The sequence below is a fragment of the Nyctereutes procyonoides genome, unplaced genomic scaffold, assembly GCF_905146905.1.
Source record: "Nyctereutes procyonoides isolate TBG_1078 unplaced genomic scaffold, NYPRO_anot_genome, whole genome shotgun sequence".
Taxonomy (NCBI): Eukaryota; Metazoa; Chordata; class Mammalia; order Carnivora; family Canidae; genus Nyctereutes; species Nyctereutes procyonoides.
The window spans coordinates 26934088-26947721 of record NW_026575043.1 but is presented as its reverse complement, the minus strand read 5'-3'; the positions used below and the strand labels follow the sequence as shown (position 1 = coordinate 26947721).

Here is a 13634-nt window from a genome sequence, read left to right as displayed (position 1 = left end):
TGGGTGTGGAGACTACTTAGAAACAGTAAAATCGTATTGTAAAGAAATTCACTTCAATACTACAAAAAAAAAAAAATCCAAACTAAAATCGGTTATCTGGAAATTCTCCATCTTCTTCTGAAGCTTCTCCAGTGCCACTCCATACTTCCTTATTATATATTTTAAATTTAGATGGACCCATGGGTTGTCTGGTGGTTGCCCAGTACAATCTAAATTATCTTTTAAGAATTATGTCTGGGGCCTCCTGAGTGGCCCAGTCAATTAGCACCCAACTCTTGACTTCAGCTCATGTCGAGATTTCAGGGTCATGAGATCGAGCCCTGCGTTGGGCTGTGTTCATGGAGTCTGCTTGAGAGTCTCTCTCTTTCTCCCCCTATGCACCCCCCCACATCCAAGACAAATAAATAAGTCTTAAAAAGAAAATCACGTCTAGTTAATAGAAACACAATAGTAGACGAAATGCCTCTGGAAAAGCAAGCCTAAAATGAGCAAAGATGCTTATTTAACGGAACAGTCCGTTAAAAGAACTACATACACATAACCATACTTCACACACCTTATACAATATTCGTAAATTAATCATAGCAAAATGCAAAGACCGTGAATGGGTCCAAATGACAATGGAAGGCATCTTTGACCCCTGGGTTCCAACAAGCTGGTCTACACGAGAACCGGTTCCTAAAATAGGTCTTAGCAGTCGACTGAACACATGAAATCCAAATGACCAAAAAGCATGTGTCTGAGACACCAGAAGAGCTCTGTTTCTGTTGGGATAAAGTCATGGATATTAATAGTCATGACTCCTCAGCCAACGCTGTCCTCAAAATATGTGTTTTCCATTAAGTCTGACAAACACAAGGCACAACCATACGGCACAGGGTGTATCCAGGCAGCCTGGGGGGGGAAGTCCTTGCGCAGGCCCGGTCACTTCCCACCCCTGCGACCTTGGGCGAACTCCTTAACCTCTCTGTATTTCAGTTTCATCACAAAAACGGGGACAATAATGTGAGGATGATGATGCTAGAATTAAATTAGTTAATATATTTAAAATATTCAGAGAGGACCTGGTTGATAGGAAGCACTATGTGAGTGTTAGTTACTCCTCGTTTTTTCTTTCTCTTTTTTCATTTGGAGAAATAGGATTTCTCTATATCTTGTGTTTGCTTCATTTAAAAGTACCAAATGGAATAAAAAAGGGCAAATGGCTGCGTATTTCTGTCCTTTCTTTTTTAAGATTTTATTTATTTATTCATGAGGGACCCAGACTGAGAGGCAGAGACCCAGGCTGAGGGAGAAACAGGCTCCTGTGGGGAGCCCGACGCGGGACTCGATCCCGGGACCTCGGGGTCACGCCCTGACCCGAAGGCAGCCGCTCCATGTGGCTCTGAGCCCCTGAGTGCTCCTATTTCTGTCCTTTCTGACTGTCTGTGGCAGAGACGAGTGCAGTCTGGTGCACCCTGGTTTCGCCCACCTCCAGCTTCTACCAGGTGGAAGGACCACGACTGGCCAGTCTCCACCGCCGGCGCCCGTCCTCGGCCTCCCCGCGTGCTCCGGTAGTTCCCCGGCCGCTGTAGGGCAGCTCCACGGATTCTGAGCGTGAAACACCTGTGGCTGCCCGGCCACCCCACCTGCCTGGTGCTGAGTCCAAGGATCCCTCCTAGGGTTCCTCTGTGCTGACATCCCACACACGACTTCAGTTTAAAGCGAGCGCCAAGTGCAGCAGAGACAATGCCCGGCGACGCGGGGACGTCCTACTGCCGCAGTCTGAGGAAACAGCACAGCTGCTGAGCCACGTCCAACCGTGAGGACACGTCCTCACGTACGAGGGTGACCGGCGACCTGCAGGATCCTTTCATGCCAGAGGCAGGAAATACCACGCCGGAAAGGATGCTCTTGCATAGAAGCAGGTTTCATTTGTTTTCGATTTTTTTTTTAAATAAAAGTTGGACCAAAAAAAAAAAAAAAGTTGGAAAGATGGTATATGCTGCTCGTGTCATACGTGCGGGATGCGGAGTCCGCATCCCGGGTCTGCGGCCCGGCAACCCCAGGGAGTCCTGCTTGGCCGCTGCTGGAGGACGGCGGCCTCTGCTCTGGATGCACAGCTTCGCAGCCATTCGGCAAGACCACGTGCTTCCAATGCAGCAAACCCCTAAGAAGGTCCCTGGGTCTTAGCCCGGATTTTTTATCTTCATTTTCCTAGAGAACTGACCCAGAACTTTTTTTTTTTTTACTGACCCAGAACTTAACTAGAGAAAGACTTTAGTAAAAAGGCAAAAAAAATAACCACATGGACTCAATATAAATGGAGCAGCACAATACTGCATTATGGCTCTTCGTGCTAATGAGCTGACGAGAAAGTTCCCAGGCAGTTCATTTTGTCAAAAGATACCTTTTTTTTTTCCCCTCCCTTTTTTTTTTTTTTTTTTTTTTTTTTTTTTTGTCAGTTTGTGCCATGATGTATCTCTCTACACGGATCTCTAATTAGCAACAGTGTGAAACTTGCCATTTCAGGGAAAAATATCCAAACGTACGTACTCTAATTGGAAATTTTCAATAACAACATTTTACCGGTAGCACTAATGAACAATAAAAGTCAACTAAGATAATCACTCTAGGGTATTCCAAGATTTTGAATCACCATTGATCTCACAAATAATCACTAAATTAAAAATTACATATATGTTCATGTGAAATGAACAGTCCTAAGTGTGTGGCGGTATTGGGGGAAAAAATGCATGTCTGGCATGTACAGTGCTACTGAAAAGTAATTATAAAGAATGCAGAACGTGTTCGGTATTGGCATATTTTAATGACAGGAGAATTCTATAATTACTTTCACATCAAGGATGAAAACAAATATCCAAACCTGCACAATCTCTAACTATCGTGAGTACATCTGACTACCGAAGGCCTATCCCTATTAATAGATAAAACTCTATACTCGCTTTCTATATTTACCTTATTGTCAAGTCATTTGTAAATGCAGAGAAGTAGTCTGGCATTGTTGCCTATTCTCAACATTTTATTTTTTTTATTTTTTAATAATAAATTTATTTTTTATCGGTGTTCAATTTGCCAACATACAGAATAACACCCAGTGCTCATCCCGTCAAGTGCCCCCCTCAGTGCCCGTCACCCAGTCACCCCCACCCCCTGCCCTCCTCCCCTTCCACCACCCCTAGTTCGTTTCCCAGAGTTCGGAGTCTTTATGTTCTGTCTCCCTTTCTGATATTTCCTACCCATTTCTTCTCCCTTCCCCTCTATTCCCTTTCACTATTATTTATATTCCCCAAATGAATGAGAATATATAAAGTTTGTCCTTCTCCGACTGACTTACTTCACTCAGCATAATACCCTCCAGTTCCGTCCACGTTGAAGCAAATGGAGGGTATTTGTCGTTTCTAATGGCTGAGGAATATTCCATTGTATACATAAACCACATCTTCTTTACCCATTCATCTTTCGATGGACACTGAGGCTCCTTCCACAGTCTGGCTATTGTGGACATGGCTGCTAGAAACATCGGGGTGCAGGTGTCCCGGCGTTTCATTGCATCTGTATCTTTGGGGTAAATCCCCTACAGTGCAATTGCTGGGTCGTAGGGCAGGTCTGTTTTTAACTCTTTGAGGAACCTCCACACAGTTTTCCAGAGTGGCTGCACCAGTTCACATTCCCACCAACAGTGTAAGAGGGTTCCCTTTTCTCCGCATCCTCTCCAACATTTGTGGTTTCCTGCCTTGTTAATTTTCCCCATTCTCACTGGTGTGAGGTGGTATCTCATTGTGGTTTTGATTTGTATTTCCCTGATGACAAGTGATGCAGAGCATTTTCTCATGTGCATGTTGGCCATGTCTATGTCTTCCTCTGTGAGATTTCTCTTCATGTCTTTTGCCCATTTCATGATTGGATTGTTTGTTTCTTTGGTGTTGAGTTTAATAAGTTCTTTATAGATTTTGGAAACTAGCCCTTTATCTGATACGTCATTTGCAAATATCTTCTCCCATTCTGTAGGTTGTCTTTGAGTTTTGTTGACTGTATCCTTTGCTGTGCAAAAGCTTCTTATCTTGATGAAGTCCCAAGAGTTCATTTTTGCTTTTGTTTCTTTTGCCTTCATGGATGTATCTTGCAAGAAGTTATGTGGCCGAGTTCAAAAAGGGTGTTGCCTGTGTTCTCCTCTAGGATTTGGATGGAATCTTGTCTCACACTTAGATCTTTCATCCATTTTGAGTTGCTTTGCTGATCTTTTCACCTACTTGAACCAAAAATGAAAATTCTAAAATAAATAATGGTGACTTTAAAAACGGAACAGCTCAAATACAGAGTTCACTGATTTATGTCAAGCACAATTAAGAGAATTAAGCTGTCCCCTTGTGCTTATTGCAGAGACCTGTTTATTTTTCCTACTTTCATATACGAAAGAATGAGCACGTCAATGAACAACGCCACTGAAAAAACCCTTCTGATAACAATAGAGGTTAAAAATAGTCAATTAAAAAAGAAATAGTCGATTATCGGCTTTATGTTGGGGGCGAATAGAAATGTTATAATCTAACCCATGATTCAGAAAACGGACATCGTATGTCGATGATCAAACAAGAAATTTTCCAGGCAAGAAATGTTACCAATCCTTCTTAACTAGCCATACGCTTATCATCATGCGGGCTAAATAAAACCTCTGCGTAACGTGAGAAAATCCAACAATGTCACTTCAAGGATGACAAGAACTTTCAAATCCTAAGTTGGTTTCTTACTAAGAAACCAAGACGACGGTTAGACAACAGGCTGCAGCACGTATGGGACGAGGAAGGGCCTGGGGGGACTGTCTCTGGTCCACAGTAGCTGCACTAAACCGCTGTGTGTGCGCCCACAGGGGGGCTCCAGGGAGGAAGGGCCGAGGACAGGTGAGTGGTGGCTTTTTCACTTCATTATTCGGAAGCAATGGTCCTAAATGGGGCATCAGCCCCTTGAGACAATCTTCAGTGACATGACGTCTTTAGTTCAAGTCTTCCATCTTGGATCCCTGGGTGGAACAGCGGTTGAGCATCTGCCTTTGGCCCAGAGTGTGACCCTGGGGTCCCGGGATCGAGTCTCGCATTGGGCTCCCTGCATGGAGCCTGCTTCTCCCTCTGCCTGTGTCTCTGCCTCTCTCTCTCTTTCTGTCTCTCAAGAATGAATGAATGAATGAATGAATGAATGAATAAATAAATAAATCTTTTTAAAAAAATTGTCTTCCCCTGTCACGTGGACGTGTGAGGGCACCCAGCATGAAGGGCATATTCCAAACCCCAGGTCACTGAGCTCCGGGAGGAAGCAGATGGAAAGGCGCTTGCCTGGCATCTGCATGGCAGCTCTGGTGGGCTTCCTGGAACCTCATGAATTTGGAAGGCACATTTCTCTTCAAATAATTAGTGGGGTCTTTCAAAGCGTACTGACGGACACATCCCTGCAACATGCTAAGTGAAATTAATCGCAGATAAGATAGATTTTTATCTCGGTGCAAGTGCATATACTTCCAAACTACCAGCGTTTTGAGACTTTCAGGCAATTTTGGCTTTCGCAGTAACGGGAAGGCCCCGAGCAGCCCTCCGTGGAGGTGCTGGCCCTTCCACCGGAAAACAAAGCAAAATGAAATCAAGGCACGGCCTCATCAGAAGGCCTGGGTAAACTCGTAGGTCACAGCACGTAAGTTGCTCCGAAGCTCCTAAGACCGGGCAGCAGATCGGGACCCGGCTTCGCAGGCCCGTGAGGCGGCAGAGATCCTCCCGGGATGCCCGGACAGCAGGCGGCGGGAGCCCCCGGGTGCCTCGGATTCCTGGGTCACAGTCCTGTCCCCACCGCTCCGCGCTCTCAGATGCGGGAGTGAGCTTCCCGAAAGCCACCGTTCCTAGTGGAAGCAATTCCCGGGAATAGGAGTTGCCTCGAGGGGCTGTGACAGGTCACCACGGGCAGGGGTCTCCCAGGGCCACGGGCAGGGACCTGCACATCGGAGACGGGTCCAGGGGACTGACGCCTGGCGTCCCGAAGCCGTGCGGGGGCCTCAGGGGGCTCGGACCCGTGCACCTCCCCCCGGGCAGGAGGCCCTGCACCGGCCCGGCATCCCTTCTCCTCCACCTCTGGGCCTTGTGGGGCCCACACGGCCCAGATGCCTGCCGCCCCTCCAGCCTCGGCCGTGTCCACAAAGGCCCCTCTGCCGGTGCTGCCGCCCGGGCTCCGGGAGTGGGACACACGTCTGCGACGCGAGGTGCAGTGGCCGGAGGCCCGGGTGGCCTGCCTGGGCATCATCGGAGCACAGGCAGGCTGCCCTCTCGCCACGCAGGCCAACCGCACCTTCTCTCCTCCTGCGGCAGTGACATCGGCAGCCGCCTCCTCCGGCAGGGTGGGAGCGACTCCCCCCGCCCCCTGCCTCCGACATGCAGGCCCGAGCCTGCCAGGAAGCCGGGCCTGCTCCAGGGCTGCCAGCGTCATGAGCCACCGAGCCTCCCCCACCGTGGCTACTATGAGCACCCCCCTCCCCCACGTGCAGACCCGAGCCTGCCAGGAAGCCGGGCCTGCTCCAGGGCCGCCTGCATCACAGGCCGCCAGCCAGCACAGCCATGTGGACACAGGCCGGCTGGGAACCAGCCGCGGGGCCCGGGCCACACTCACACGCACACAGGCCCCCGGGCCATGCGGGGCTCCTTCCATACCCACTGCCTTCCCGCTGCCCCATCCCTGAAACTTGGCCCCAAGGATAGCAAAGCAGAAAACACTGCCCGATACCTGTAAATATAAATTGGAGACGTATCCAGTTTGCTCGTGATTTGACATTGGTTCCATAATATGAGCTCCGAAAGAGGAAAGGAAAAAAATATTTTTGTTTCAGAAGATAAAGGGAAGGGAGCAAGAGCGCAGGGAAGGGCGGGGTGGGAGGAAGGCCTCGGCGGGGACCCCCTGGAGCCAGTGTGGGTCCCACAGACCAGCCGCTTTGAAAAATCAGCGAACGTTTCTTGCATCAAGAACCTTAGACATAGGGGATCCCTGCGTGGCTCAGCAGTTTGGTGCCTGCCTTTGGCCCAGGGTGTGATCCTGGAGTCCCGGGATCGAGTCCCACGTCGGGCTCCCTGCATGGAGCCTGCTTCTCCCTCTGCCTGTGTCTCTGCCTCTCTCTCTCTCTGTGTGTGTGTGTCTATCATGAATAAGTAAATAAAATCTTAAAAAAAAAATCATTTAAAAAGAACCTTAGACATCGAGGCCCAGAAAAAGAAGTACTTTGATCCCTTTTTCTTTTTTTCTGGTATACTCACAAGCTAAAAACCAGTTTTTGGACTTCTCCACATATAAAACATTATCAGATTTAAAACAACTAATACTGAAACTCTCTACTATGCGACTCACTGTTAAGCCCATGAGGTGCTTCAGAATAGACACACCCGTGTCTTGAAATTCCACTCCTCCTCCAGTGTCCTATCCGTGCTCACACCCACTCCTACCCACCTACCCACTCAGCCACACACAATCCACAAACGTCCTTGTCTTTCGGTTGTTGCTATATATTTTTTAATATTTTTTTTATTTATTCATGAGAGACCCAGAGAGAGGCAGAGAGGCAGAGACACAGGCAGAGGGAGAAGCAGGCTCCATGCAGGGAGCCCGATGTGGACTAGATCCTGGGACCCCGGGGTCATGACCTAAGCCGAACGCAGATGCTCAACCCTTGAGCCACCCAGGTGCCCTGGTTGCTATGTTTAATCATTGCTTTAGATTATTTTTTGGTAAATGGAAAAATCTTCCCAAATTCCTGCTATCTTCCATTCAGAGGCTCTATTGTACAAGTAGACCTGCTTTATAGAAATAAAGCTTATTTATTCTGTGTTTGTAAACCCCCCCCAAAAAAAATCATTCAGCTCGCCATCAAATATACAGCCACTTGCTTTTCTTTAATGAGAGTTCTGTGAGGGAGCAGGCTGAGAGGAAAATCCTTTTCCTTTTTGGTAACTGATTTGTCTTCGCTCAACAGACCACCTGTACCTTAGTAGGTGGTGGGACAGTGGAGGCCAAGGTGAGGAAGCCTGGCTCTCTCTCCCACAGCCATCCGCAGCATGTAATCCGGTACATGGGGCATCTCGTCACTCAATCCATAATCCGCTCATTCCACAAATATTATTTGGGGCAGTGGAATAGCAGAAGGTGAGAGAGCTAGAGTAAGACTCCAGGAACACGAGCTTAGAGGATAAAAGAAAGAAGTTGGGGATCCCTGGGGGGCTCAGCGGTTTGGCACCTGCCTTTGGCCCAGGGCGTGATCCTGGAGTCCCGGGATCGAGTCCCACGTCAGGCTCCCGGCATGGAGCCTGCTTCTCCCTCCTCCTGTGTCTCTGCCCCTCCCCCCCCCTCTCTCTCATAAATAAATAAATAATAAATAAATAAATAAATAAATAAATAAATAAATCTTTAAAAAAGAAAGAAAGAAGTTAACCATCTTTTATTTCTTCGGACAGAGAGAGCAGGGATGGGGAGGGGCACAGGGAGAGAACCTCAAGCAGGCTCCACGCCTGGTGCACAGCGCGACGTGGGCTCCACCTTACGATCCTGACATGAGCCAAAATCAAGAGTCAGAAGCTTCATCAACCAAACCGCCAGGTGCCCTCATTTTTTTTTTTTTTTTTTTGCATCTTGGTTTGAATATGAGCAGTCTTGTTCTTTCCTCCCCCAAAACCTAATGAATTCAAGAAAGGTGCAAGCTTGTTAACCAAGGTGTTTGTCAACAACGATGAAATATTTCCCTCTCCCTCGCCCACTTGAACATTTGATAAACCCACTTTCCAACATCTCCGTCCTATCAAGTCACATTCAAGGAACTTGCGTTTCCAGCAGTGGTTTTACACACACACACACACACACACACACAACTGCCTTTCTGCAGATTCACTTCAGATTGGATTGCAGACTACGTTTTACATAGAGAAGGATCACCGGAGACCTGGGAGTCAACGGTCTCATTTTATGGAGGAAGAACATGAAGTCCAGATAGACTGGCACGTGCCCCAGGTCCCCATTGAGAAGCTGAGCCAGTGAACTCTACAGAGAGCCCTAATTATTCTACTGCAATAGTCTGTTCGGTTTCTCTGCAGAAGATGCACACCCACAAGCTCCTCCTCCTCAAATCGGGAACTCTTGCCACGTTGAACTCAAAAGGCAGTGGCTGAGCAACCGAGCCCCTGGGGTCAGCCGTCCATCTCCTTAAGTGCTTCATCTCTTTGTGGTTCACGTCCTCAGCTACCCCAGGGACTGAGGAACAGAGAACTTCTCCACTAAAGCCAACGCAGATTCTCAAAGCTCACTACTTATAATTAAAGAGAAGTCAAGATATCAAAACAACCCTTTTATTAAAAACCATAGTGACGGGGCGCCCGGGTGGCTCAGCTGGTGAAGCATCTGCCTCCGACTCAGGCCGTGATCCCGGGGTCCTGGGATCGAGTCCCGCATCGGGCTCCCTGCTCAGGGGAGAGTCCACTTCTCCCTGTGCCTCTGTGATCTCTCTCGCTGTCTCTCAAATAAGGAAATAAAGAAATATAAAAAAAAATCAAAGTGACAAACTTGGATCAAAAATGCTTAAATATTGGGGATCCCTGGGTGGCTCAGCAGTTTGGCACCTGCCTTTGGCCCAGGGTGCGATCCGGGATCGAGTCCCACGTCGGGCTCCCAGCATGGGGCCTGCTTCTCCCTCCTCCTGTGTCTCTGCCTCTTTCTCTCTCTCTCTCTCTCTGTGTCTATCATAAATAAAAATAAATAAATAAATCTTTAAAAAAATACTTAAATATTTCCAGGAATCTAAAGAAGAAAAGCACTCCCTCTCCTTTCACGCCCCCTTTAAGAATAATGCGACTTCCAGTTGGTACGGAAAAATCAGCTGATGCAGACGGCGAGCGCCGAGAACTATTCAGGGAACGCGGGCCTGTCCGTGGACTACTCGTCACACTTATTTATGAAAATAGCTTGTTAATGACATCATCAGGCATCAGGATTTTGAGCGTGGGAGCCTGCGCACAAATGAAATCCTACTGTTTGCGATCGCATACTCGTTTTTCAAAAAAGAAAGAATTTTAAAGCATTTAGAATTAAAAGGGACCTTGGAAACTGTGGATAAAAAGGCGACAGGCTTTAGAGTGGGTATTTTGGTCCTTCGTAGGTGATGCTGCCGCTGTAGGCACTGGTCCTTACCTCCCGGGTCTTCCCCAGTCCGCAGAGGGTAGTCAGTACTGGGTTGCTCCGAGGACTGCAGACACATGAAACCCCTAGCCCGTCAACGGTGCTCAGGACCCGGGGCTCCTGCTAGTCGCAGTGCTTCTCAGTCCCCAAGCAGCCACGTGCCTGAAGGATGGATGAGCGGCAAGGGAATGAACGTGAACTAAGCCCTCCGCGCAGTCGGCGCTGGCCAGGTGACCTGCGCAAGGTGAAAGGCAACAGCCGTAGCTTCTTCTGTCGACCCCCGAGCACGTGCCAGCGGCCAACGAGGTGCTTGGATACATTATCTGATTTACTCTTCCCGAACGAATGCCCTGATGGGGTGGGAAGTGTCGTCTCAGTTGTACAGAACATCAGGGAGTCCGAGAGGTTCAGGCGTGTGCCCACGGTCCCACAGCTAACCAGCCGCAGGGCTAAGATGAGGAAGGAAGGACCGGACGTTGCCCTGAGCCCAAATGCACACAAAATGAACCGTGTCAGGAGGCGGGGACAAGAATCCAACAGTCTTCCCAGCACGAGCTCCCGAGGAGCCGGGCCTGGGGCTCCCTGCCCCGTGAACTCCGAGTCCAGGACAGTCCCTGGAACACAGTGAGTGCTCAGTGGGCACACGTGGGTCATGATGATGCAGCTGTGACGTGGCTGAGGAAGCAGCTCAGTGGGTACACGTCGGTCATGATGGAATGCAGGTGGCAACGTGGCCGAGGAAGCAGCTCCTCTCCAAGCGGAGTCCTCGTGCCGAAGAGTAAATGCAAGTGGTGGAGGGCTCACAACCGTGCACGAGGAGCAGCAGTCACGGACGGCCCTGACCTTCGTCCATCTCTGACGAGGACTGTGTCCAGAGCGCTCTCCACCACTACAGGGTCACCTCAGTCACCAGCATCCCCCTAAGACGCAGCGAGCAATGAAGAGGATCCACCTGTGTAGACACACACACCTCCGTATTTGGGGGACGGCTTAGATCCACACTGCTGTGTGTGGCATATGGAAAAAAATATTCTCCACGAATGTCGTAAAAGTGAATCTAAACCTTAGTTTTCTTTCTCTCTTTTTTTGTTTAAAAAGTAACCCCTGTGCCCAACATGGGGCTCGAACCCACAACCCCAAGATCAAGAGTCGCCCACTCCACAGACTGAGCCAGCCAGGTGCTCCCAGCTTCGTTTCTTTTTATTCAAATCACATCTCTCGCTTAAAATTCACGGCAAAATAAACCCCCGGCCCCGTTGGATCTGTGCAGCCCCACGTCCAGCAGGGGAGCCTCAGCGACCTGAGAGCTTGCTCTTTGCGGGGTGGAGGGAAGCATTAGAAAAACGCAGAGAGCCGTGGTTTCGGAGAATTTTCAAAGAAAGACATCCCTTTGGCCAAAGCTAAATTCCCCACAGCCGGCGCCGATGTCCCCGCAGCCACATCCAGGGGCCACCCACGTCTATGCTTTTCTTAAGCAACGGAGTTCATTCTGACAGTTTATCTACTACGAGCCGTGGAGAAAAATGCCTCTTCATTTTCCATATTCTGTTTGGCAAACAAAGCATGACACATAGCAATATAAAAGAGAAATATAATCCCAGGACGCGCGTGCAATCCTGGCAGGGAAGGGCTGCGGATGGTGTGAGGCCCGCGGCGCCGGCCTTCTGAACAGCGTGCAAACACTGTCACCTGCTGTTCATCCGTGGGTCCTGCAGGCGCGGGCCCGCTGCCTCGCCTCCGAGGCAGGATGAGTCACAGGCCGGGTTTATGAGCTATTCCCGCTCTGAAGCACCAACTGGCCTTGAGAAAGAGACGTGCACCAACCTTAAGAATTAGTAATTCTTTACGAATTAACAATCTCTGCTTAGGAGTCAGCGGAACACGCCGGTGCATTCACGCTGAGCTCTCCCTGGGAGCATATTGTTGCCTGTAGGGAGGGTAGAGGATCCACCAGGAGGATGCCAGACATGATGGACTGAATTCGCTAATGTGTGTTTGAATTTTGCTATTTTACACATTTCGTATTCTCTGTTTACCAGAGCAGGCTGCGCAGGAACCGTGCCCTCTGAATGGATCAGCCCCAGTCTCTCTTCACATCCTCTAAAGAAAAGGATGCACGCTTCTTCCAAAGGCAGTGCGACGTCCAGACACCCGTAAGGCACGTCGGGGTAGGGGTCATGCCAGATTCCGTTTTGTCCTTTTGTGCCTGATAAGGGAGGAGAGGCTGAGAAAAATCCCCGTGGGATGAATAAACGGAGGAATACAGTGCACAGTTCAGAACTTCAGATATTTCTAGACAATGACCAGCACATCCTCCAACCCCCGTGCACTTCTACTCTCCCTTTTAATGAAAATAACATCTATAGGAAAAGATTCAAAACTATCCATCCCCTGTATCCCCTCTTCCCATACTTGGCAGCAGTATCAACCAAAGTCAAGGCACCAAAGTTCCTTATTGATTCTAGTTACTTTGACCAGAAGAGCTGAACGAGGGCGTGAGACCCTATGTTCTCACCCGAAGTCCCTAATTCTAACAAAATTAAGCATAAAATATCCCAATTAAAAACATCTAAGTGGACAGGGCACCCGGGGGGCTCAGTCGGCTCAGCTTTTGACTTGGATTTCAGCCCAGATCCTGATGTCAGGGCTGCGGGACGGAGCCCGCGGCAGGCTCCGTGCCCCGCGGAAAGTCGGCTGCAGAGCCTTCCTCTCCCTCTGCCCCTGCCCTTCCCCTCACTCGTGCTCTAAACAAGTATCTTTAAAGACAAGCAGAAGTGGTAAACTGGAATAGAATCTTAGGCAGCATGACCTCACCATGAACTCACTTTGCTCCTTGATCCGTTGACTCAAATACTTAAAAATCTCTAAGTGTGACCGGTCTCATCTTCAACTGGGAACCACTAACTCAAAGGGTCCTGCGCGCCGCTTAGCTGGCCTACTACGTTCCACTCGGTTCGCTCCCCCGATGACGACTCTATACCTCTCCTCCCCTCCAAACCTTCAAAATCTCCAGCCCGTCCTCCATCCCAGCCAATTGATCACCTTGCTTCTGGTTTTAGTTTGAAAACGCATCAACCAGAGGACACCCATGGGCCTCCCTGTGAAGACGCCACCCTAGCTCCACCTGTGCCCCCTGCTCTGCCTCCACCCCGTTCAGTCGGGGACCAGCCGGCCGTCCTCAGAGGCCCCGTCCTCCACCTCCTCCCCTCCAGCTCCAGACCCTGTGTTACGGAACTGCCTGACCTTGGTCTGCCTCAGGTCTCTCCTTCCTCTAGACTCTTCCATCAGCACACACACGTGCTATATTAAAAATACAAGACAAGACACAATCTAATCTCCTTCTGTAGCCTCTTGCCTACACCGCCCCCCCCCCAATAGAAACATCCTCTAAAGAACTCCTGAAACCATTCCATTCCCAATACAAGTGATATTGCCCTCAATGGGCAAAA

General features: G+C 49.3%; 1 protein-coding gene across 5 annotated transcripts in view; it reads right to left on the bottom strand.

Annotated features, from left to right (window-relative positions):
* The window catches only part of RNLS (renalase, FAD dependent amine oxidase), a 243598-nt gene that overhangs the window by 209633 nt on the left and 20331 nt on the right, over nt 1–13634 (bottom strand). The window contains exon 5 of one of the 5 annotated variants that reach the window (XM_055322063.1): nt 9346–12409. The exons of 3 other annotated variants lie outside the window; for them this stretch is intronic. In XM_055322063.1, the coding sequence (XP_055178038.1) occupies nt 12057–12409 (353 nt within the window). In that variant the 3' untranslated portion in view covers nt 9346–12056. Of the gene's footprint in view, nt 1–9345; nt 12410–13634 lie in introns of those variants that run through there. One more of the 5 variants, XM_055322064.1, reaches the window with a different exon arrangement.